Raw genomic sequence first — 26,719 nt, forward strand, 5'->3', positions numbered from 1 at the left:
TCCATTTGTTTCTGTTCTGTTACACAAGGCCATTAAATAAATACATTCTCCAAGTCACTCGAGTACACACCTACTCGCTATACAGATGAGGTAGAGAAATCAATAGGCTCACATGAGACTCCGAACAGAGAGAGTTCTCATGTGTGAATGCCCCTCTCCTCCCGCCCGCCTAGACCTGGCCTAACCAAGCTCAGAGTCCTGTCTGTGCACATGGGCAGAGAGCAGGGGGCCAGGACCTGCCTGTCCCTCAGCATGTCTCTGCCCCTGCAGCCCAGGGGTGGGGAGTGTCTGAGTCCCACCACAGAACATGTTTCCTTTTAGAGAGCCTCTGCTGCACAAAAGAGAAGCATGTTAATAAGAGGCTCCATAAGCGGGAGTGGCTTCTTCACTTAGCAAGACATTCTATTGTATATTTGCATATAAACAAACCAGACAGCAGACATTTTCAATCTGCCTTGTTTTAAAAAAACACTTTTCTTAATATTTATGACATAGAGCTAAATGTGGTATTTGACTAAAAAAGAAATCCTTCCTCTGATTTACCACCTCGCCAGACCCACTAGTGACTGAGCTACAGTCTTGTCATGGAAGCATGGCCAACTTTGCCTGCTCCAGGTCCCAGCAGGTGGGGATGCCTGGGGACAACTGGGATGCACCCCAGCCCATCCCCACCCTCTCTAGCCAATTGTGAAGGAGACTGAGGAGCAGACCCATATCACCCACTGCCATAAAGCCCGCCCTGGCTCCCTCCCAGGGGACATGCCTTGGCTGCACCACTCTGTCAGCATGCAGTTATTCCCGGGGATGTTCTCTGAACCACAGGAAAATAAACTTTACTATTTACACTATGAAACAGGTACAAAGAGACCCATATCCACATAAATAGGTTTTCTTTTTAAAACACAGTCTCCAGGGTTCCTGAAGCCCCCCTGGACTCCAAGGAACCCCTTCATTCAGTAGTTCCCATGTCCATGCTGCCACCCAGCTCTGTACCTGCCCAAATCCCAGCCCACACCTTCAGAGCACAGCCATGGAGCTGAGCAGGATGGGCGTAGGGCTGGAGGCCCTGTCAACATGGGAAGGAAAGCCCCAGACCTAGGATGGGCAGAGGGCAGAGGCCATACACCAGCCAATCACTGACCATACCAACACAGCATGCATAGGCACACACACCATACACATGCACAGAAGTGCTCATGCACATGCATGATGCACACACATAATGTATGCTCGCATATGCACATACACTACACATGCATGTGCACATGGACAGCCACACAACTGAATGTATTCATGTGTATACATGCATACCCATGCACAGATATGATCATATTCCTATGCATAAACACACAAAAGCTCACACACAAGCAAGCATGTGCACTCATGCATACCATCACATACACATGTACACTCATGCATGCACACATGCCCATGCACACACACGTCACACACTCATGCATGAATACACACATGCACACATGTGTGCACACAAAGTCAAACTAATTCAGGTCAGTGCTGGCCATCCTTTTCCCTTCCCTGCAAAATCAATAGCATGGCCAAGAAGAACAGCCTTCCATTTGTCAATCCTATCCCCAGACTCTCTCCACCCATGTCTGTTCCTACTCTGCCTCCCCCATAGTGACAGAGAGCAAGCCATGCCTTTCTTATGGAATGAACCTTCAAGGGGCTGCCCCTGCCCCTCTGCCCATGCCCACCTCTGGGGGAAAATAGGCCACCTTCTGCCACCCCCAGCCCCAGAATCTGCATTGAACAGTCTGAAGTGTGGAGCCATGTGCCCACTGAGTACAGAACAGGACCCATCCACTTCCCAAGCCAGCCTTGCTGTGGGCAGCTGACCTGGACCATGGGACCTGGCTTTCAGAAACCATGAGGGTAGTGGCCAGAAAAAGCCTGCTTTACTTCTTTAAAAAGCAATGAACAGCAATGTCTCTCTTGATTTAGTGGTTTCAAACGACAAAGCAGATCAGGCAAATGGGTTAGGAAGGAGCATGGAGGGGAAGGGGAAAGGGGTCCCTCCAGACCAGGCTCTGACAAGAAGGAGAGGAGCCACAGCCTGGGAGACTGCAGGGATGGAGAAAATAATAATTATATATTAGTTAAATAAAAATAACTTAAAAGTCACTGATATCACTCCAAAAAGAAGTACTCAATGCAGAGGGGGCCAGCAATAAAACCCCGCATCTGGGTAGCCGGGCATCTGCTCTCTCTCCTAGTGGTTTGACTCTCTAAGCCAGTGCTGGTGCAGGACAGCCCACAGGCAGCCCACACAGAGGCCTTGTGGGTCACAAAGATGTGCCTGCTGCTCCTCAGAGGGTACCAAGAGCAGAAGGGGCACCACTCTGTGGGAACTGGTGACTTAAGGGGTACACAGCTTGGAAAGCATCTGTGCAAAGCTCTCAGGTCATGGGAGGGACAAGCAGAGGGGACAGAGGTCAGAGTGGACCTCTGTGATGGGGAGACAAAGGGGCAGGGACGACAAACCCAGCCAACCCCTACGCTTCTGCCCCTGTCAAGTATGCTGGGGGTACCCAAGCCAGCGACTCAGCCCCTTCAGGTCCGGACCCCTCACGCTGCACATACCACTTGTACCCCCACAATCGCCTGGCCAAGCCTAGGGTCTCAGCCCCTAGAGGTGTACACCCCTCACATTGCACACACTGCCTGCACCCCTACAGCAGCCTGGCCAGGCACAGGGGTTCAGCCCTTACAGGTATAGACCTCCTCACGCTGGGTGCACTGCCTGCACTCCACATAGCAGCACCAGCGCACCTGGCACTGGCAAGGACGGGTCACCACCCTGCTCTGTGTGTTGTGACCGCGCCCACAGCAGATGCTCTCGCAGTTCTTCTCCCGGTGGCACCTGCGGCCAGCAGTGCCTGGGGAGAAGCGGCCAGCCAGGCAGAAGCTGGGTGAGTCATCCAGGTGCACTAGGTCTGGGGTGCGGGGCAGTGGGTCACCACCACCTGTCCCCATGGCCCGGCCCCGTGGCGGTGAGATGGCACCAGCCTCCCCAGTGGCCTCATTGGTGGTGCTGCCCACCTTGAGCGCTGTCTCGTACTTGTGCTTCAGGCGCTTGCCCACCTCGTGGAAAGGTGCCAGCTGCCGCCAGCACGTCCTCACGGTGCATGAGCCCGACACACCATGACACTTGCACGTGGTCTCCACCCCAGCCTTGATCACCTGGTGAAAGGAAGGGAGGTGGGCATGAGGGACATTCTGAGCAGACCGGAGACCAGTCCCCGAGGACAATTCTCAGAGCGGCTGGAACTGCCATTTACATCAGGGCCAGACCTCATGGCCCCCCAAACTGGGGCTCAGGCCAGGAGGTCACCCCTGCTTATCACCCAGGCTCCCTGGCTCCCACATCCTCAAGCCATGGACCACCAGGATCAGAAAAATCCTTGCCTCCAGAGGAGACATCACAGCACCCTGAACCCATCTCCTGCACTGTAAAGACCCTCCTTCCCATCCCTGCATCCCAGGCTGACCTCCACAAGGGCAGGACACACCCCACTAGCCCTGCTGTCAGCACCCCAGCAAGATCTCAGTGTTTGTTCTCAGCAGTTTGCTCCTTGAAAAGGTGAGGACAAGTCTGTTATCTTGCCTAATGGGCAGAACTGGCCACCAGAGTCTGCATCTGAGCTGACCATGTCCCTGTCTAAGCATAGTGATCAGATGCTACTGCCCTCTACCCCCTAAGAGGATCTTGAAAGGAAGGAGAAAGCCTCCAGAGAAGCCCATATGGGAGGGGGCCACACCCCCTCACCCCCCACACACAGGCAGGGGCAGGCATGGCCTGGCACCAACATTCTGCTCTGAACGTGGGAAGCTGCCAGAGATCAAGGCAAAATCCTTCCCCTCACAGGACTTGGGTCCTACCTGCAAAGCCATGGAGTCAGGCCAGCTCCCCCGGGGGGCCTCCTGCCTGACTTCCTGCACTGGGGTCCCTAGAGGGACACAGGGAAGAACAGCGGGGGAAGGGGAGGTCTCTCTCCCAGTGGGCCCTCAGCCAAGCCTGAGCTCCCACACTGCCCCAGGGAGAGGCTCAAGGGGGATTAAGAAACATAGCTGCCCTCCAGTCAGGCAACAGAAGAGTCACATTTAATGATACTTTGCTGAGAAACCCGGACAAATTTAATTAAAACGCAGCTTACCCAGGCCCAGTGGAGCTAATAGAGCACTTTCATATTCTGACTTTTCATTAATAGCTTACAAAAGGGTGAGTGCAGAGGAAAAGAAAGGGCCTCGCCTGGGGGATTTAATCAGCCTGCACCCCTCCCTAAAGGGTGGAAGGAGGGGCAGAGCCTGTCGAAAAAGAAGAAATTGATTCTTTAATAAGCCTACACCTCAGAACTCTGGCTTCTCAATAAAGGGGGCTCAGAGCCAGGCTGGTGTTAATTACCTCGCCCCTCCTCCAGCCTCCAGGCCGGGGCTCCATATCCCAGGACTGCCCAGTAAGCACAAAGATGCCCCTCCCAGGCCCTGACTGTCCCACAGCTCAGGCTAAGCCTTGTGAGGCATCTGATTGTCCAGGTTGTACAGGCACTAAGAGGGTGGGGTGCTCTGTCCACAGTGACGGTGATGGGGCCTGATGCCTCTTCCAGTGGTACAGAGCCAAGGGGCTGGGGGTACGTAGAGAATGGCTACAAAGCCAGGTTCCTCCAGGCCCAGCCATGCCTACAGCCAGCAGCATCCAGAAGGGTCCAGCAAGAGAGCTGAAACAGTCCTTTTCACCTTGAGCCTTTTGTTTCAGGTTTCCTCAAAACAGATTCCTGGCCAAAGACAGAGTCCATGAGGGAGAAGCAGCCTCCCTAACTTGGGCCAGCCACACCCCCAGCCTTTTCCCAGGACTCCTGAGCCATACACTTCCCTAGCCACTGGCCATCTAGGTCCCTAATGACAGGACCATCCACCCCTCAGCCCTGGCTGATAGGGCATAGTCCACTGTCCTCCTGGTTAGATGCTGCCAGCAGGGAGACCCTCCTTGTGGCCTTGACCACTCAGGATCAGACACAGACCATCCCAGACCCACTTGCCTCCTCCCCAGCCAGCAGCAAGTAGGCTTTCTGGTTCTACCTGACCATGAGAGACAATGGGCAGCCCTCCATGGGGCTCCCCACCCTCAACTAGCATCCCTGAGGACTGGAGGCCCTGGCTGGCACCAATGGCTGAAACAGAGACACAGAGGCAGCTGCCTCTACCTCCTCCCAGCCCTCAGCCCTCTCACTCACCAGTGCCCCTGCCCACCCTTCTGCACTTCCCTGCACTACGCCCCAATCCATACTGCCTCTACCCCCGGCCCCATGCCTTGCCCTATACCCCACGTACCCCCCACCCTGCACCCTTTCCCACCCCAGACCCCGCCCCGCTTGCCTTCACACCCACGAGGTTGTTATGGAAGTCCACACGGGCTCGCAGATCCTTGCTAGACCGCCGACCCAGGAACTCCTTTACAAACTTGCTGCTGTACTTGAGATTATCCCCACAGCCACCCCACTGCCAGGCCTCTCGGTTCTCCAGGTCAGGGGCCTCATCGCAAGTGCAGCGTTCCATGCGGCCTGCACTGCATGCCTTGGCCAGTGCATGTGTCAGGCCAGCTGAGGAGATGGCGTAGAGGAAGGCTGTCTCCTTGAAGCCTGGGGGTGGGAGGGGGAAGGGGCAGGTCAGTAGGCCAGAGCAGCCCCCATATCACTTGGGTGTAGTCAAGCCATGGCCTCCCCAAGTAAACATTCCAGATAGAGCAGGGTCTGTGGGAAGGATCCTTCCTGGTGTTCCACACAGGGAGGGACATACCTGCCTGGGCTGACATGTGCACCTGGAAGTGCTCTCTTGGCCAGTGCATGTGATCACAGGGACAGGAGAGAACCCAAAGTGTACTGCAATCACAGCTGTGCCCAGTGATCAGAGACCCCATACCTCTGTGGTTCCAACCTACTGGACTGGCCAGGGCATTGTATGGGCCTTGCCATGACCTGGGCCTCAGGTCCCCAGTTTTTAAACAAGTCTATTGAGGGACTCACTGAGAGTCCCTCTCAACACCCTCATGTGGAAGAAGCACAAGAGAGGAGGCTCTGTCCTCAGGGATGGGATGCCAGCTGGACCCCTGCTCCTGTGCCCAGGCACTGGGCCTCAGCCACTGCCATGTGGCAAGAGCCATCAGAGCTGCCTTGGGCCCTGCCAAAGCTGCCCATATGTGACTTGTGCCACCAGCAACTGTTCCATGCAGGTGTGAGGAGTGACTGAGCATGGGGCAGAGGTCAAGAGGGAGGGGAGGGAATGGCAGGGAGGGAACAGGGGAGCTGGGGGTCAAATCCCATCCACTGCCCCAGTCACCTGGAACTCAGCTGAGGTGGTGTGCTAGGGACACAGACCACAGCTAGGAGGTCCTGCCTCTCTGCTCCTGCCCAATATTCCACCCACTTACCTCGCTTAAGCAGGCTGGCCCGGTAGCGGCCCTCCAAGGTGCAGTTCCAGCGTTCAAACCGGAACTGGTACTGGCACTCGAGAGCACTCATGCTGACTGCCTCCACCAGCGTCTCAGCCACACCAGGGTCCCGGCGGCACATGCGCCGCTGCTTGCGCTCCAGCTTCAGCCGGTCACAAGCCTTGTAGTGTGCCTGGGCAGCTGCTTCTGGCTCCAGGGTCAGTGGGAGGATGGTCAGGGGCTCACTGCCCGTCAGCCTGGACACAGAGAGGCCAAAGTGAGCCCTATCCCAGAAGGCAGGAGGTGAGTGCCAGATGAGCAGAAGAACCAGCCCAGCCAGAAAGTATGGTGGCAACTGGATCAGAGCCTCAGTGGGCCCACCTGGTGGGAGTGGGCAGGAGGGGTAGCAAGCCTAGGGACAGGTACAGAAAGGCCACAGAGAATCTGGTGTGGAAGGGGTAGCAAGAAGGTCACCAAGCATCCTCTCTGCACCTGCTTGGCCCCATACCCACCTGGCCACCTCACCCCCTGCCCTTCCAACTGCTTGTGGACCTCTGCCTGGCCCCCTGCATGCCCTGGGTTCTCACACCCACATGGCCCTGGGTTCTCACACCCACATGGCTGCTGATTCCTCCCCAACAACTCCCTTCAGAGAGTCACACCCCAGCTGACACCAGCCTCACCACCCAATTTCTGATGACAAGGAAAGGAACAGATAGCTAGAAACCCACATGAACACATCCAGGGGGACTGCAGCCCAGGGTGCTGGCTGAAGGCAGAGATAACCAGGGCAGGGAGGTACATGCATGAGATGTACATCTACCATACCCTCCCCACTCACTCCCATACCTGCTTACCCAGCTTTCTCTAGGACCCCATCCTCTGCCACCCCCCAACAGCTCTGTGGTCCCCTGGGGAAGACCCTAGCTCACTCCTTGTCCTTGGGCACCCTACTGTCCCACTGGGGTCTCCAGGAACACTTGCACCAGAAAAAGCCTCCCAGCCCGGAACACAGGTGCCCCCTAGGAAGTGGGCCCTGGTTTTTGTGGCTCTCTAATCCCTCTCTTGGCTGACCCAAGGCCCTGGCCTGAGTCGGTCATCAGCTATCTGGCCTGCCTTAGCATTCGCTCCATCCAGGGACTGACTGGCTCTGGCCTTCTGCTGACTCTGTGCTCAGAACCAAGGGCCTCAGCATCCCTGGACAGACATCCAGGCTCCAGGCATGTCCATGCCCAGCCCTACCCAGAACTTCAGTTCTCAAAGCGAGAGGTACCCACCTGGACACGGGTGGGGCTCAGAGTCCACCACTAGAAACAACATGTATTATTGGAAACAAGCACCCCCAGTCCCCACCCCAGCCAACCCACAAAAACCAGGGGTGCTAGGTGCCCACAGATACTGAAGGCCCACTCCATGCCCCATCCCCCTTCTCAGTGTCCTTCCAAAGCCCCCTAAAGGGCATAGCGGGCACTGGGCTGACATAGAGAGTTGCAGCTTTCTGCAGGGAAAGGGATGTGGGTGAGGCCTTCTAGAACCCTATCCTCTAGCAGACTCAAGCAGAAATGCTGCAGACTGAGGCTCTTCTGGGGACCAATAGGGATGCTGCATTTTGAAGGAGCATGCACACATACCCCAGCATGCTCTGCCCTGCTGAGGGGATGAGGTCATCACATCTATCCTGGCAAGCATGGGGCCTATGCAGAGCAAATCAGCCCTGTCCTGAGGCCCCCAGACCTCAGTCCCTAAAGGAGTTACCCCTGTCTAACCCTCACTGATCAGCTCCCTGAGGACAGGAAAGCAGGGCACTGAGGCTCAGGAACCAGGCCAACAGGAGGCCCAGGCAGTTGCTAGACAAAGAGGCCACTGGAACGCCTCTCTGTCTAGAGCAGGCTGGCCAGGCCTAGGGGTGCAGAGAAGAAAGGACCATCCTCCCACCTCTCCATACTTAGGTATAGCATGAGAAAGGCCATGGTGGGCACCCTGAGAAGACTCACCCCAGGCCTTGGCCCTGCTGCCCAAAATGCTCAGAGCTGGTACACCAGTGAGCTGTAGGGAAGCAGAGGTGGCAACTGCTCCCAACCCTGACACCAAGGGTATGGGTGAGCAGAGCACAAAGTAGCATCCCTGCCAGCTCAAGTCCATGCAGATGTTGCTGCAGGGCCCATTCCCCTCTGCCTAAGTGATACTCTGAACCAGAAGGCTCCCTGGGTGCACAGAGGGAGGCCAGCATGGATGCAGGCTAGAGGAGAATCCCCAAATCCTCTGAGGCATGGACACATCCCTTGTGGGACGCTGAGCAGTGGGGATGCAGAGGCAGAAAGGCCTATGGGGAGAAGACACATGAGCTTGGAGATAGGACAATGCATTGGGGAAGTGGCAATGCATGCTGGCTCCAGACCTCAGCCACCCACACCCCTTACCTAAGGGTAGAACCTCATGCCTAAGGGCATGGGGACAGGGCAGGGGCTGACATCAGGGCAGCCTTGTGGATTTCTAGGCCTCCTGCCTGAGGACAGCTGCCGAGCTGGAACAGGGAGCAGGCAGGGGCCCAAGGTCCCTGGGCTGGGAGCCGGAAGAGCCACACTTCCCACACAAAGGCAGCACACACGGTGGAGTCTTGTCCCCAGACAGGAATGTCAACAGCTGTGCCGAGAACTGCCTGCCATGCAGCTAAAGCACTGTAGCCTCCACCCCCAGGCTAGATTCTTCCAGATTAACTGAGCTTCAGGCCCAGCATCCAAAAGGACCCCCTTCTGCAAGACTATCCTAGGAGGACCTAGGGCCAAGCTGGAAAGGGCAATGTAGGTGTGCACAAGGAGCAGGGGACAAATGGCAGGTGATTCTGCCTTCCAGCCTACCTGAAGGCACTAGGGCCAACTGCACCCAAATTCTGCATATGAGGACTGAGAACAGAGCCCCCACCCATCTAGGGCCAGCCTGTGCACAAACTACACAAGACAAGCTGACCCAGGCAAGCTGACCCTGTCCTCTAGCCAGGTGGGGTCTACATCTGTTCTCAGCAGAAGGACATGGAGGAAAGTTCAGCCCCAGTCCAGGAATGGCCAGCTGACAGCCATGTGGCCACATGGCCTGAGGCCCAGGGCCCAAGGGCCAAGCCTTTCCTCTGAGCCATCACCTAGCTCCCATGGTAGGCACAAGGGGGAACCCGAGGGGAACGCACTGCTCTGTCCCTTGGCATCCCTCCCACAAAGGCAGCCCTTCCCCCGCCTCTCTTTTATGAGGGCTTAGCTGCCAGCTGCCAGCTGCCCCCTGCCCCAGCCCCTTAACAATCAAGGTAGACTCTGCAGGCTTATGGCCTGGAGTGAAGTGACAAAAGACAGACCCTTGCAGAGGTGTCAGTGGTGAGATAATACACAGGGTAGAGGGAGGGCATAAGTTGGGCTTGGACTCAGTGGAGAAGGCCCCAGGGACAAGGGATAGGTCTCCCACAACAGAAACCCTAACATGAGGAAGAAACCACAGAAGTGCTAGAGGAAAGAGGAGAGGTTCATAAAGCATTCTTAGAATCAGGAAAGCTTTTATCACAGTGACTTAGAAACCAAAATGCCTTGAAAATTTATTTGACTATCTAAAACACAAGAATCTCTGCAAAGTGAAAAAGTAGCAGAGAGTCAAAAGACCAATGGACAAAAATCATGGGAAATGCTGCATTTAGGATCCTGGGCCAAGGGCCAAGTTTGTTTGCTTATGTGTGGGCCTGTGCATGTGGGCACATGTGCATGTACATGTGTCAACACAGGTGTATTTTCTCCTCTGGATCAATAACAAAGGAATCAACTGTTAAGTAGACATAGGATATGAACATATAGTTCAAGGGAAGGAATTAGCTGTCTGTTAAAAACTTATTTGCATTTCATTCAAAAATGCAAAATAAAACTACACTGATAGGTTATTTTTCATTCATCAGATGAGTACAAATCAATGTCTGATAAGATTACCGCCAAGGACACAGGGAAACAAGTGTTCCTCCATGGATAGGATTCTGGACTGATTATATGTATAAAACTCAACCACCAATTCTCTTTCTAGAAATACAGACTACAGATATATTATCTTAAAATGTACAAGCATATGTCACTCACATGTTACCCAACACAATGCTGTCATACAAAAACAATGGAAGCATTTTGTTACTCAAAAAGACTGGAGATTGGCTGATTAAATGGGATCCATCCCTTCCATAGAGTATCCAGCAAGCATCAGAAAAGCCACTGCCCACCTGCTATGTACAATCAGTGCATAGGTGTAGCCCTCACTCTGAAGAGGACCTGCATGCACATGTGTGGGTGCACAGGGTAACCCAGGACAAAGGTAGCATGGGACAGAGGAAACATATTCTTCTCCCTAGGGCCTGTGAGCCACTCACACATTGTCCCATGCATAGGTGGCCCATTCAAAATGACAAAGTTCAAAATACAACTAGTGGCCTGTGAGAGCCCCCCAAAAGCTCTCACTGCTACATGCCAGCCTAGAGCAATGAGCATCTGCCCACACAGCCTACAGGGACTGCACCTTCCAGCCCAGAAAGTGCCTGGCACAGAACAGCCCCCCACCGACCACCCAGCTGCACATACCAGTGCACCTGTCACCATACTGAACACAGCTGTCCCTCCCTCACCATGGGCATCTGATTTGAGACAGACAGGCACACAAGCCTGCCTAGGTGGCCCATGGAGGACATAAGCCAAGGATGCCTGTCCTTGCTCCATCTAACTGGCCTCTCCCAGCACTGGACCCTCTTCCCTGGAAGAAATGACAAGATCTAAATGTCAGCCTGGCACTTTGGAACATTCAGGTATTTTCAAAAGATATGTGGAAATGAGTAGCACAACTTTGGAACACAGCTCAAAAACAGCCTTGTGCCTGGGACACTCCCAACTCCCACCCCTAACGTCATAAGCAGTCTCCTAAACATCCTCCCTTCAAAAGCAGCCCATCTTGCTGTGCACCTCCAGCTCTGCATCCAGCTGGCATCTGCCTATGAGTTTTGGTGGGGCTAGCATCCCTCCCCCAAGATTCCAAAAGTCCCTTCTCCTCACTGCTCTATGACATCATAGTGGCCTCACATATGGCTCATTCCCAGGCTCAACCCTGGGATAGCGACCACTGAACTGAAGTTTTACTGAGATTCCATCAGGAGCTCCTTCCAACAGATTCAGAGGCATGTGTTGGCTCTGCATTTGTACACATGTGACAGGGTTTGCTGTGGCAGTCATGACTTCCGGGGGTACAGAATTGTGTCTCTCCACTGGTGAGAGTGGCATCTCTCTCTAAATGGAATTCCCTTCTTACCTCTCTCTGAAGTCTTACTGGTTCCCCACTGAAGTCTGAAATCTTACAGCCCCTGATAGGGCTGCACTGTATTTAGAGTCAACCCTTTTTTCCAGAGTGATAGTGCATAAAAATAAAACATCTTCACAAAGCCAGTCTCCCCTCTGCTGCTGATCTACAAAAGTCCAATTGACTCTGTGTTGATTTTGTGTATTTAGTGACCTTGCTATGTCACCAAAATACAAAATCTCTGATTATTTTCAGATGCTCTCTATACAATCATGCCATCTGCAGAGACACCAGTCTGCTTTCTTAGTTTCAAAGCTACACAGTCTTGCTGATTTCTGACACTGGCTAGGGCCATCAGTCATGCAGAAGCTGCCAGCTACTCTCTGGGGCCCAGCCTCCTGACCCCCAGCTCTGCATCATTGGCCAGCACTGGGCTGCCCAGTGCGCTTGCCAGCATGTGTGGCCATGAAGTGAGGGAGAAAGCCACCAGAAAGTGGGCACTCTCATTCTTGCTCATCTCTCCTCCACAAGTCCAAACTCACATCTCTGCCATCCAGATGCAGCCCTCTGGAGACAAGGGCACAGCACCCTAAAGGCTGGCACTACAAGGCCAGAGACCAGGAGTCAATGCACTCATAGAGCCAGAACTGAGAGAAACGACCCCCATCATGCTTGAGGGTCTGTTAAGACAGGTGACATCACCCAGATACAGAGAAGTGTGACAACAGGGATCCCTGTCTGACTCTCAGTCTTAAAAGGGAAGATTTTTGCCATTTCACTTTAAGAATGAGGTTCATTGGGTGTTTTTCTGGATACCCTGTACCACCTTAAAGAATTTCCCTCCTGCTTTTAGATTACTATGAGTGTATTAAAAATCACAAATTAAGAGTTCCCCTGTGGTACAGCAGGTTAAGGATCTGGTGCTTTCACTGATGTGGCTCGGGTCACTGCTGTGGCACAGGTTTGATCCCTGGCCCAGGAACTTCCACATGCCATGGGCACAGCCAAAAAGAAAAAAAATTTTCAAATGGATGTTGATAAAGATCAGTGTCATCCCTGTATATATTGATGTGTCATTTTTTTCCTCTAATCTGCTAAATTGAGGAATTTCACTAATTGATTTTTCTAATGTTAGACATTAAGCATTCTTAGAATAAACCCAATTGGCCATGATGGATTTTTATCCTTTCCCTGTTTTGCTAGATATAACTTGATGATGTTTTGTCTAAGATGTTTGCATCCATGCTTGTAATTTTCTTCTCCCATGCTCTTCCTGCCGACTTTCAGTGACTTAGCGAGAGTTTTGGTTTTGTTTTTGATTTCTTTTTTTAATTTTCTAGAAGAGTTGTGTTGGGTTAGAATTGTGTCTTCTTGACTGCTTGCTGGAACAATGCATGCCATGAAGCCATGCAGGCTGACCTTTTCTTGGAAAGATTTCCTTTCTGATCCAAATTCTATTTTTCCTCTTTTAAAAAAAAAACAACTCCATTGAGATATAATTGACCTACCATAAAATCTGCCCATTTAGGGGAGTTCCCGTCGTGGCGCAGTGGTTAATGAATCCGACTAGGAACCATGAGGTTGCGGGTTCGGTCCCTGCCCTTGCTCAGTAGGTTGACGATCCGGCGTTGCGGTGAGCTATGGTGTAGGTTGCAGACACGGCTTGGATCCCGTATTGCTGTGGCTCTAGCGTAGGCCAGTGGCTACAGCTCTGATTCGACCCCTAGCCTGGGAACCTCCATATGCTGCGGGAGCAGCCCAAGAAATGGCAAAAAGACCAAAAAAAAAAAATCTGCCCATTTAGGAGTTTCCATTGTGGCTCAGTGGTAACAAACCTGACCAGATCCATGAGGACACAGGTTCAATCCCGGTCCCACTCAGTAAGTTTAGGATCTGGCTGCAGTGTAGGTCACAGACGCAGCTTTGATCCAGCATTTCTGTAGCTATGGTGTAGGCCAACAGCTGTAGCTCCAATTCAGCCCCTGGCCTGGGAACTTCTATATGCCACAGTTGTGGCCCTAAAAAACAAAAAAATAAAAAATAAAAAAATTGCCCATTTAAAGTATGCAGTTCAGCATTTTGTAGTATATTTTCAGATTGTGCAAATACCACCACAGTCAATTTTTAGGATATTTGCATCACTTCAAAAAGAAACCCTATAATGTATTCCTTAGCTATCAACTCCCTATTCCCCTCCCCCAACTCCTGGCAACCACTAATAAATCCTGTTTCTAAGGCTCTGCCTGATCTAGACATTTCATATAAAATGGAACCACACAACATGTGGACTTTTGTGACTGGCTTCTTTCACTTAGCACAATGTTTTCAAGGCCCTCCATGTCATAACATGAATCAGCGCTTCACCTCTTTAATCCAAATAAGATTCCACTGTATGGACAGACCACATTCTGTTTTTCTACCCCTCAGATAATGGACATTTGAGTTGTTCACTCTAGCTATAATACATTATGCCACTACTGCCATTCATGCACACATTTTTTCATGAACATAAATTTTTATTTCTTGTGGATATATACCCAGGAGTGGATATATCATACTGGAATCATAAAGGAATTCTATGTTTGTTTGAGTGACTGTCAGATTGTTTTCCATAGTGGCTACACCAATGACCCAATTTCTTTGCTTACTACAGTATTAGTCAATATTTCTATATCTTGGATCTGTTTCTGTTACTTTTCTGGCTTTCTCCATTTTTCCTCTGAATTTTCAGATTTATCAGCATGGAATTGTTCATTACATTCCCTTGCTTTTGTCTGCAGAATCTGTGTTGATATTCCCTGCAGTGGGACACTAGCACTCTGAGCCTCCTCTTCACTAGGTTAGTCTCCTAAGATGTTTCCAAGACCTTTTTCCCAGCAAGGGATCCATTCCCATCTCTAATGCACATTTTTGTGTCAATTTCTGCAGTACTTCTACTTTCTGCATTCTGCCTTCTTTGGGCTTACCTCACTATTCTTTCTCCCCCTTCTGTGATGGATACTTTCTGAGAGCTCACAAGTGTCTCTCCAATAAATGCATATTCTAAAACATGCATTTAACCTACCACTGTGGCTGCTTCAGTCTCTCCAGCACTGCAGCCTCAGGTCATTGCACAGAGCCTGAGCCATAACTCAGGTCACTATATTGGGCCTGACACAGCCCCAGGTCACTGTACGAAAACCAGGTCACAGCTCAGATCATTGTCCTGAGTCTGAATCACAGCACATGCTTCTTGCTCTACTTTTGCTTCCTTCTTTGCTTTATGGTCCATTGAATGGGTGTGTTCTCTCTCCATCTTCTTATGTTCTCTATCCTTACATTGCATGGGTCTCACACAGAGCCTATAATTAAACTAAGGACCTGACTACAACCCCAATCACTCCAGCCTTATGCCTTGGGCATTTCTTCCACTGGGCTCCTAGGGTCTCAGTTTATCTTTTCTGCTGGCCATGCTTCTTCTATTTCCTTTTTTTTTTCCTCTCCTGCCTTCTTTTGGGTTATTTTTCTTATTATGCTTTTCCTCCTGTTAATTGGAAATCTCATTTCCATTATTTTCATGATTCCCTCAAAATTACAACATGAGTAAGTAAGTTACTCATGTCCAGCATTGGGAATACCACCCCCTTCTGGGTAATATGAGGCCTGAGAACACAACCTCATTGACTCCCCAGAATTATATGCTGTTGTGTGTTTTAGTTCTACATTTAGGACCCTATAGGAAGTTGTTCAATATTCGCTTATCCTCCTCCTCCCCTGTAACCTTCTCGTTGCTCTTCATTCCTTTCTGCATCTGAAACACAGCAGGGCCATTTCCCATGCCAGAGCTGCAGCATCAAAGTTTCCTTCAGAGAAACTCTCAACTTGTCTGAAAATATCTTTATTTCACCTTCATTTTATTTATTTTCTGTCTTTTCTAGGGCCGCACCCACGGCATATGGAGGGTCCCAGGCTAGGGGTCTAATTGCGAAACCAGGGATGGAACCCGCAACCTCATGGTTCCTAGTCGGATTCGTTAACCACTGAGCCACAACGGGAACTCCTCACCTTCATTTTAGAGTAGGCTTCACTAAGCATAGAGTTCGTGGCCAGGAGTTATTTTCTTTCACTTACCAAGTGGATGGTCCCACCATCTTCTGGCTTCGCTCTCAGTTCTGAAGTTAGCTGTCAACCTAACGATCCTTGGGAGGTGATCTGTATTTTTGTTTTCTTGGATTGCTTTTATAATTCTTTGTCTTTGGTGTTTTACAGTTGCAATGCTCCAGCATGAACATTTATTTTTTCTGCTTAGAAAGACACTGGACCTCTTGAGTCTTCTTGATTGCTCTGATCAATTTCAGAAATTTTTCAGCCTTTCTCTCCAAACCTCACCCCATCAATTCCCCCTCTTTTCTACCTCTGGGCCTCTGGTGACACAGGCGGCCTCCTCAGTGTTCCCAGGTTTCTCACCCTCTCTGTTTTCCATGCATTTGCCTTCCCATGGGTAATTTCTCTTGACCTATCTTAAAGGTCACCGATTCTCTTCAACTATTTCTAATCTGCTTTCAAATCAGTCTATTACTTGAATTTTTTTCCCAATTCTATTTGGTTTTTCCAAACTTGCTGGGTCAGTTTTTGTGGCTTCTCATTCCTTACAGATATCCCAAGCTTATCTTGCTCTTGAAGGCACACCGAGAACTGTTTTATTCAGTGTGGGATGCTCTGTTTACTGGTCTGCTGCCATCATTTCTTCAAGTCCTTGGCTGCACTTCCACACACACCAAGTTATCTCTGACCATATGCTGTTGCTATATTTGAGAGACTGTTTGCAGGAATAATCTGAAGCAGAGGGTAAAGGTCCCCCAAACTCATATCCACCTGGAACCTCAGAACATGCAGATGTAATCAAGGTAAGGATCTGGAGACTAATTCACCTTGGATTAGGTCCCACATTGCTGAGGGCTCGCCCTGCCCCCAACTAGACTGCAACAGCTCTTCAGAGACCACATGCACCCCTGAGGAGAGCAGGAACGAACCTAGGACAGACAGAGCCATGTCTGGAGATGCCCAACCCCTTCTGTGGGCCAGGCCTGAGGCTGTCATGCCTGACTGCTTAGAGATTACCAGGGCAGCTCCTATGAGCATTCAGCCAGTCTCATATCCTCATACCTACTTTGGAGGACAGCCAGGTAACAGGATGGGCACTGTCAGATCAGGGTGGGTGCCAGCACTGGGGCCGTCTTTGTCCCACACCCCTCAGCCCCTAGAATGCCTCACTCCTTCTCACTTGTGGTTGGGTAGGGGACAGATTCTGACTGCCCTTCCTCCTACCAACAGGCCCAGCCACCACAAGGGCTACCCTGCCCACAAACCAAGCTCCCTGCACATGGGAAGCTCAGACCCTAGGCTGGGCGGAAAGAGAAGAGGCCAGAGTTTCCAGAAGCCACAGCACTCTGCCAAGGAAACCTCAGCCCCACCAGACGGCGTTTAATTTCTGTGTGAATCAAATTCAAAACAAATTCCAATGCTGAGAACTGGTTCTGAGATTAACCCTCCATCCTCCTGTGGCCTGCAGCCTCTCACTCAGGCATGCAGGTGTAGGGTGGGCACAGATACCACCACCAGAGCCTGGGGCTCCCTTTAATCTCCACCACCATAGGGTGCCCTGCTGTGCCAAGGAGAAAATGAGGGCCAAGGGACGGGAATAGGAAGGGCAGCAGGGCATTGCCCCACGAACAGGTCACACTGTGGCAGGGACTTTGTGTCTATGACAGCTGTCACTGCCATCAGCTGTGAGAACCACCAGGCCTTGACTTTCCCACCTCACAGGGCCCCAACATTCCAGGGCACGAAGAGCTCTTGATCAGTGCCAGCTCCACATCACTGACTGGCTACTCCAGGGGATTACTTAGCTAAGGCCTGGCCACCCTGGGAGTCAGCTGGCAGACACAGGACTCAGAAAACTCCACTACACTGGGACCCACAGCACTGCCCACCAAGCCTGGCATCCACAAGCCTAACAAAAATGCCCCTTCCACACTTGGCCCCCAAAGCAAACAGAACCTGTGGGACCCTCAGATTCTGAGGGCCACCAGCCAACTGCACCCTTTCCAGAATAAGACGGTGGAGCCCAGATTAGAGAAGAGCAGGCCTACAGGTCCAAAGCCGAGGCTTTGTGGGACCCCCCACACATCCACACAATGTTCACTGATTGCCATGAGAAGATAGGCATCAGTGGCTTTGTGGAGAAACTAAAGTGACCAGGCTACTTCTGTGCCCTGGTCACCACACCCCCAGGCCTCATTGACAGCTGCAGACCCACGACAGGGCTGCCACAAAGAAGGACATGCAAGATGCAGGGCAGGTGCCTAGAGAGCCACAGGACCCCCCTCTCATCACGACCAGAATCACCTCGATGACTAATTTCCTTCCTAGAGCTGGCCTCCCAGGTGCGCAGCACCATGCCAGACATAGATGGAGGACACTGGGACAGCCTTGATCAACATCCTACCCTGGGGTGGCCTGAACAGCCACTGCTGCTCTCTCTGCCTGGGAGGGAGCCAGCCCTGATGTGCTCTGGGCTGGGAGCCCCTGGCACCCTCTACTCTTGAGCCAGACCACTTCCCTGGCCACGTCTACCTCAGGTATCGCTAAGAAAAACAAACGAAGCTTGAGGCTTGCCTTTTTCCATTCCCTCGTCCGGCTGCCGGTCTCGAGGTGCAGGGCCTGCCAGCTGGGCGGCTGGGTTTCCTCTTGTGGCCAGAGGCACCAGGCCAGCCAGGAACCTCACTGGGAGGGGCAGGGAAGGATAGAGAGCCATGGCCGTGGGTCACGGAGCCAGGCCGCCAGCACACACCACCCAGGTTGACACTGAGCAGAGTGGGGCTGCCCTCCACTGGAGGCCCTGGCATAGCCACCTGCCACAAGGCCCAGCCCATGGATATCCCTTAATGATTAGTCCCTGCAGGAAAACAGGCTGGTCATCACCCAGCCCATGCCACCAAGCCCTCCTGCAGATGCCTGCAGACCTGCTATGTAGCACAAGCCTTTCCATCTGCCCCCACCTCCCCAAACTTCACTCGATGGGGTCCTTAGTCTCTACCTCCCACCTGCCCCCTGGAACTCCAGCACTGCCCACCAAGTCTCTGTCCAACATCCAGGCCATGACCAGAAGGTGAAGTGGTCCAGCCAGCAATGTGGGTACAGGGTGGTGTAGGTCAGAGCCAGAGGTGGGCAGAGGGCTGGCCCACTTGGTAAATGAGAACCTTGGAATCCACATCAGGCTCCTGAGTGCAGAGCCAGGAAGCAGATGGGAGAGGGGACTTTCCCTACAGGCCTCAGGAGTGCCAGCCCAGTGCAATTTGGAGGAAATCCCACGAGGAACCCCCCTGGCCTCCCAAGAGGTAAGCTACGGGTAAAGAGCAATACCATTGAGCTGTCCTCTGTCTTCTTGGAAGAGGCAACTGCTAAGGCAGGCCCTAGAGGATGTGAAGGCCCATTAGGACAGTGGGCCTGCTCCCCACCCACCAGAAGCTGACCTCTAAGCAGGGACCTGACCTTGCCAACTTCCCAGACAACTGTGCCTCATCTAAAACCTACTGAGCCTCAGCCTACTGAGCCAGAGTGGTCACCAAGGGGCACCCTCACTACTGGGACAATACACAAAGGAAGCCTGGTGTCCCCCAGGCTGAGATTAAGGGTGCTCAGTGCCGGCCCTGCTGACAGGTGTCATTTTTCTGCAGCTAGGAAAGCCAAGCCAGTCCCCTTATCAGCTCATCACTCCTCCCTGAAATCAGGGCCCACAGCGACCCCCACCCCTGCCCAGGAGGAATGGTGTGTGCATTCTTTTCCAGGAGAAAAAATAGCCACACACTTCTATTGTCCTTGATATCACAAAGCCCCTGGGGTGGGTAATGGGTGCCACCCTCGGTCTAGGGCCACCCTGGAAGCCTGGGCAGGATCACACTAGTGCCTATGGCTCTGGAGTCAGGTCCTGGACCACAGTGGCAAGGACAGGGGTGAGATTAGGCCAGCTGTCCTCCCGTCCAGACGGCCGCCGGCTGTGGCAGAACATCTGCTCACACAGCTGAGGGGAGCCAGATGGCGGCGGCTTCCTCCTCACCTCAGGCCCCACCGTGAGGCCTCTGGAATCCACTGTTTGCATGCACAAGGTTCCCAGTGCAGAGGTCCTGGCCTGACGCTCCCACCTGTCTCTATCTGGTCTCTGTACTAAGGGGCCAGGGCAGCCCCCCCTCCACCAGGAGCCTGTGGAAGGAGCCAAGGGTTTGAGAGTCCATAGGCCCCTAGAGAAGACTGCCCATGAGACAGGGAGAGGCAGGGGTACTCTGGAGACCAGAGATGCAAAGGGTAGTCAGCACCCCTCCCAAGGGATCCCCTCTGCCTCCCCCATCTCTCTTTCCACCTGTCTCCATGTCGTCTCTGGATCCACGACTGGGAAACTGAGATACCTTGGTCCCTCTGAAGGCCACAGAGGCTCCAGACTATGAGTCCAAGGAAGAATCCTTCCTCCTTTGCAGACAGGAAGTCCAGTCCCCTCCACATACCACTCCTCTGTTCTCTCCTGTCTCTAGGGCTCCCTCCCCTGATGTGAAGCCCTCCCCTATCCCCAGCCTGCTGCCCCACCCTGCATCTCTCATTACCCGCTGCTCTGAGGTGTTATTACCCACAGGGCCAATTCCAAGGGGTTTCAGTAATATCCCTGCCAGCTCCTCAGCTGCCCTGGACACTGGGCCCTCCCCCTCAGCTCCCAGTGCAGGCCTATCCTCTTCTGAACCCCTTAAACACACACTGCTCTCCATGGCCACTCCCCCAAAGACCAGATCCAAGGTCTCTCAGGACTGCTTTGGGCACATCTGTCCTGAGATGGGTCTCCATGCATAGCACCTGCCGTAAGTGTCACCCAAACCCATGTGACTCCCCAACATGGGGACTGACTCACAGCAACACCACCCTGGCCAGGGAATCTGCTGGGACATTTCACGCTCTGCAGCCCCTCCCTAGCCCCACTGCCTAGTGGACTCTAGGTCACCCCAGTCTCACTGTGTAAGGCTAACCTCCACTACAGGTGAGCTCAAGCCCCCATGCCCATCAGGCCTGCCTCATTCTCTTGGCAGCAGTCCATCTTTTCCCTTGCCCACTCACAGGCTCACCTTACAGCCTCATCCTTCCACCATCAGGCTCCATCCTCCTACCCTGAAATTCTCCCTCCTTCTTTCTACTCTAGTTACCAGCTGCAAGCAGCCAGTAGGACCTGTGCTGTGGCCACACAGGAATCCCTGCGGGGCCCCAGGCTCAATATTCAGAGAAGCAGAGGAGGTACCCTCACCTCCTGGCAATAAGCAGTCAATTCTCCAACCCCACATGCACAGTCTCAACACTACCCCATGATAGTCGCCCCCCGCTCCAAGGGCAGCACACAAGCACAGTGCCAGGGCCCTTAGTTTGCCCACTCCTTGGACCAGCGCCAGAAAATGAACAGCCACCTGCACCCTGACCCCCCATACAGTCCACGGGGGGCCAAGCAGGAGGAAGATCTGTTGTGAAGACCCATGGGTGCAGCCCCTACACAGCATTACTATAAGATCTGACAATTCCAGTTTTAAGTATATACCCAGAAAAACTGAAAACAAACTCCACAAAAAAACTTGGATACAATGTTCACAGAAGCGTTATTCACAATAGTCAAAAGGTTGAAACAACCCAAGTGTCTATCAACAGATGAATAGATGATAAAAGACTGCCATTCATCCATCCAGTCGAATATTATTTAGTCACAAGAAAGGATGATACACTGATTCATGCTACAAACGTGAATAAATCTTGAAAACAGTATGTTCAGTGAAAAAAAGGCAGACACAAAAGGCCACATATTGTATGATTCCATTTATATGAAATGTCCAGAACAAGCAAATCCACAGAAACAGAAAGTGGATTAGTGGTTGCCAGAAGCTGCGGGAGGGGGGGTGGACGGGATATGAGGTTTCTGGGGTGATGAAAATGTTCTGGAATTAGACAGCAGTGCTGGCTGCAGGGCTTCATGGATATACTAAAAACCACCAAACTGCATACTTCAGCCAAGTGAACTTACAGGATGTGAATTACATTTCAATTACATAAAGACCTTCGGCCCTAAAACCCACTTGACCATTCACAATGGTCCATTGGATCATTCACAATGATCCAGAGCACCTTAGCTGCCTTTCAAACTGGCTCCGAAGACCCCTCATGGACAAGGGAGGCCCTTGGGTGCCAAGCCTCATGCTGCCTCCTCCATGCAGGCCTCCAGGCTGCCTGGACCGGAGAGCTAGGACCAGCCCATAGACCTCACAGAAAAGCCCCACACCCCCTAAGCCAGACTGCAAATGTTTCCTATGTAACATGGAGTATTGAAGCCAACATGGAGTATTGAAAGAGCCTCAAGGCTCATTGTGCCCCTTCTTACTTCTTTTGGAGATTAATCATGTAGGAAGCCTTGGGCCTCCCTTTGCCTGGTCAGTCCCTGGATGCTTGCATCCCCAGGGGCCTCTGCTGGGGGATGGCTCAGCACGTAAAAACACACAGGATCTCTAAGAAAAAGGCAGTGAGGTGCCAGGGAGCCCAGTCCCAGCTCTGGCAGGCACAGATCCCCAAAATCCCCAGACCCAGACCCTGGCTCCATACTCAGAGAAGCACAAAGATGGCTTGCCCTAAGGCCTTGGGGCATCCCTTCCTGAGCAGGTTCTGGCCCACTCCTTAGGTCCATCTTCTCACCTGAGGATAACATCAAGATAGGAGCAGAGTATGGGTGAGCCCACCGAGGTCCACGGCCAGGGCAGAGGTGGGTGGTGGTTGGCAGCAGGAGAGGTGTCTGAGTTTGTATCTCAAACTCGCCACAAGACCTTGAGACAGCCTCTTTCTGCTCAGAGCCAGGCTCCACTTCCTTCCAAGAGGGCTTCAGGCCAAGCTGTATAGGACCCCAAAGCACATACATCTCTGTAGCCCCAGGAGAACCAGATGGAAACACCACCTGCCAATCACACCAGAAGCAGGGTCAGGCCAGGAAGGGAGAGAGGAGAGCTCCTTCCCCATGGCAGGCAGGTGACCTAGAGGGGTCTTCCTAGTGGCCACAGCCTGAGAAGGACAGGAGGAGTAAGGCAGGTAGGGTTGCAGCCTGGGGGTGGGGGGGGGGGCGGGTAGGTGAGGCAGGGAGGGCTCCCACTGCCCATGTGATCCTCCCCCAGGCCAGCCTCTCTGGGTTTCTGGGCTGTAACTGGAGCTGCCTTGCCTGTGAGCCTCTGTGCCAGGCAGAGCTTTCAGAGCGGGGGAGTGGGGGAAGGGAGAAGGGAGAGGAGGGCCTGTATCCCAGCTCCCCGCCACCCCCACCCCACCCCAGGCTGGCCCGCGCGCTCCCTCTGTACTAGGGTGGGGAGGGAAGCCCTAGTACAAGGCACAGGGAGGCCCCCTGGCTCTGGCCCAGCCCTGCCCTGCCCTGCCTGCCTTGGACCATCTCCTCCCCACCTCCCCCCTGGCTCCTGCCCCTTTACTGGGCCAGGAGAAAGGGCCCCAAACTCAGGTTCATCTGGTCACTACTAGCCAGAGGCAGGGCCTCCATGCCTGTGCTATCCTGCAGAGCACACCAGGAGCAGACTCCTCCAGGACCAGGCCCCTTCCCTCCTCTGCCTTTTCGGCTGGAACAGAGTCTGTCCCTCTCCAGGACCTCCATTCCACCAAGCTGAGTCCTGTCTCTCTAGCAGTCTAGTGCAGGGGGCAGGGGTGAGGGGATACCCCCAGCAGAGCCAGCTGTCCCCAGGGCAGCACAACTGCTTCCTATGCTACCCATGGGGCAGGACTTGAGAAGCCTCACTTGATGGGGATTTTGGGGTCAAAGAGTAGGGTCAAAGGGCTGGCCAGAGGAGACACAGGGGCTCTAAGCCCTCCCTACTTGCCATACATCCACTGTAGGAAGGGACTTATTCCCTTCAAGGGAGCTAAACAGACTTTCCTGGAGGTACAAAGCACAGAGAAAGCATGGAGAAAGAGAAGGATGCTGTGGGGGTGGGGATGGGGGTGGGAGCCAGGACCTGGACTGCCACCCTGTGGATCTGATCTTCCCCAGAAGGAAAGCCAGCAGCAAGGAGACTCCAACCAAAGCACAGTGTGGCGCAGACAAGCCCAGGGTGTGTCTGAAGCCTGGTGAGCAGACCCATGGCTGGGCCGGGAAAGCGAGAAGGCACAGCTGGCTGACAGGCCATCGTGACTCACCGTGGACCTGCAGCCAGACAGCCATCCTCTGACCCTCCCTGTGCCCGAGAGGGTGAGGCAAAGGCTGCACAGATGGCATGCAGGGGCGTGCCAGCCTCTACATGGCCTGGGCCCCAGGCAGGCCAAACCCAAAGCCACAGCCCTGGCTGCGGGGTGGGGTCTCCAGGAGAAGGAGACAGGGAGCTGACCCTGGAAGACAACTCAGGAGAAAGGAACAGGAGAAGGTGGGGGAGAAAAACACAAAGGGAAAGTTTCCCATGAAAATATTTTATTTTCTTTGAGAACAGGATACACCTGCAGGGCTCCTCGCCCAGTCGGCCTCTCCCCACCCTATTAGTGGCACATTTCTGGACCAACGGGGCCCTCTGCTGGCCAGGCCGCTGCGCGGCGGCGCCCGGGCCAGAGGAGAGAGAACAGGTGACAACGGGAGGAAGACGACAGCCCGGGAGCGGCCGCAGGGCACACAGGACAGGAGCTAAGCAGGATGAGAGTGGCCTCGGCTCCAGGAGTGGTGAGGGAGCAGAAGGTGAGTAGTCTGAGGAGAACCATACGGCTGCCCGCAAGATGCCACCCAGACCTGAACACAGAAAGAGTCCCCAATGCTTGCCCGGCTGGACATCCAAGAACTAGGAGGGAGGAATGAGGAAGGGCAGGAAGGAACGTCGAAGAGAGACACGCCAAAACCACGCAAACTGCTGCTTTGGAGAAGCACATGTGGCAGCGACCCTGGAGACGGCCGGGAGGCAGCATTCACAGCCCAGCTGGCCCCTGTGCACTGGACAGGGTCCCACAGACGCGCTCCCTCAGGCCGGGCCCGAACAAGCGTCAGAAGAAAAGCGCAAGAAAAATAAAATTCCTCCAGACTGTAGTTTTTTTCCCCCCTTTGGGGCTCAGTGCAAGGAACATCTGGATTTTGTACGTATTTTTTTGTTGTTGTTAAATTAACTTCTCGATGAGAGAAAGGAGGGGGAAACTGCAAGGGGGGGGAGGTGTGCAGCAGCCGGGGAGGCTCCAGACTTTTGGCAAGAAATCCCGGCCTAAGAGAGCGGGGACCAAAGGTTGGTCTCAGAGCTCCAGGGAGCCCCGCGCACGGTCGCGGGCGCGGCCCCAGTGATTACGGCTCCGGGGTCACGGAGGACCGGGGCCTCGCGCCAGCCCGTCGGGTACGCCAGCCCCTTCCCTCACGCCGCGCCAAAGGGACACCGACTCGGGATCCGGCGACGCGAGCGTCGCAAACAAACCGCTCCAGGCAACCCGACGGCCCTCACTAGGCTGGGCACCGCGCCCCACGCACCTGGGTCGCCCCCGCCCTCGCGTCCCCGCCGGCCTCCGGCCGGGCCCGCCCGCCCTGCCCCGCCCGCCGGGCCGCCGAGGCACCTACCCGAAGTAGGCGGCCGAGGGGCGCAGCGCGGCAAGCAGCAGAGTCAGCGCGAAGGCCGCGGCCAGCCAGCGCGCCAGCAGGGGCCCATCCAGCATCTTGCCGCGCCGCGGCGGCTGACCATCGCGCTCCCGGCCCCGCGCAGGGCGCCCCGCGGCCGCCGCCCTCTTATAGCGCCCGGAGCGCCAGGCCGGGGGCGGGGCGCCGGCCAGCTGGCCCGGCCCCGCCCGCGCCCGGGGAGGAGTCACGCCGGCGCCGGGGGCGGGCCGAAACCCGAGCCAGTGCACCGCCCAGCCTTGTTGCAACCCGGCCACTCGGGTCTCCGGCCGCGCCCCGCGCGTGGGGAGGAAGGCACGCGAGGAGGCGGGTGGGAACCCGGTCGGCCGGAAGAGGCGGGAGGGGCCGGAGCGCGGTGGGGGCCGGGGGAAGGGAACAAGCCCCCGGCGCGGCCGTGGGGGCGGAGCCGAGGCGGAGCATTGGTGGCCTGGGGCTAGAGGGCGGGGCGGTCCTTGTACAGCCGTTGGAGTGGGAGCAAGGGGTGGGAGCGTTAGGGGATCTGGGGATGGGGGAACCTGGGGCCGCAGAGGTGGCGGGGTGTGGCCCGAGGCGGGGCCAGGGCGGAGCTCTTGGCTGGGAAGCCAGGGGGTGGTGCCGCAGGGGACTCGAGTGTCAGCCCAGAGCTGGAGCGCTCCCGAGGGAGTTTTCAAGAAGGGGGAGTTTTCCTGAAAGAGGAGACTAGCCAGCAGGTGATGCCCCTGCAGTTTGAGAAGCCCGACTGTTTTAAGAAGGGAGGCCAGAGGAGCGCTGCTCCCTGGTTTGTAGGCCTGAGAGTGAGGCAACCTGACTAGGGATGGTGCAGGCAGGTCGAGTCACTCGACCTTTTGGGAGCTGTCTCCCTACATTTAAATTGAGAGAGGTGAACTAGAGGCTGAGATCACTGCCCGCGCTGATCCTGGGGCGACCTCTGTCTCAGAAACTGTGAGAACTGGACGAAGGCTGCCGGTAGAGGCAAGATGAGCCGCTGGGCACACAGAGAAGGCAGAGCCACAGCTGAAGCAAGGCAAAGCCCCAAGCTGTAATTAAAACAGATAAGACAAATTACCAGATAGAGGATGGGATCAAGGAGAACGCTTAGAAGCCCCTGGGCCAGGGGTTCTCCATGTCAACAGCCACAAACCACGGAGAAGAGCACCGCTGTAGGGTACAGGCTGTGGCGTAGGAGTCCCCTAAATGCTAGCCTTCAGACGACTAGCTTTCACTTCCATGGCCAGTGCTGCCAGAGGCGTGGGAAGGGAGGAGCCTGTGAGGGAGAGTCCAGCTGTATATCAGACACCTGAAGTCAGAGTTCTGTTTCTGGC

The 26,719-nt window shown here is 54.1% G+C and overlaps 1 protein-coding gene across 1 annotated transcript; it reads right to left on the minus strand.

Moving 5' to 3' along the window:
* WNT9A (Wnt family member 9A) lies at positions 1-25,542 on the minus strand. Its single transcript, XM_047776327.1, has 4 exons — positions 25,365-25,542; positions 6,446-6,702; positions 5,395-5,657; positions 1-3,201 (listed from the first exon to the last, which is right to left on the minus strand). Exons 1-4 carry the CDS (start codon positions 25,457-25,459, stop codon positions 2,719-2,721), a joined length of 1,098 nt encoding a protein of 365 aa, XP_047632283.1. The 5' UTR covers positions 25,460-25,542; the 3' UTR covers positions 1-2,718.
* Positions 25,543-26,719: the final 1,177 nt, after the last annotated feature.

Source organism: Phacochoerus africanus, chromosome 4 (assembly GCF_016906955.1).
Source record: "Phacochoerus africanus isolate WHEZ1 chromosome 4, ROS_Pafr_v1, whole genome shotgun sequence".
NCBI classification, from domain to species: Eukaryota; Metazoa; Chordata; class Mammalia; order Artiodactyla; family Suidae; genus Phacochoerus; species Phacochoerus africanus.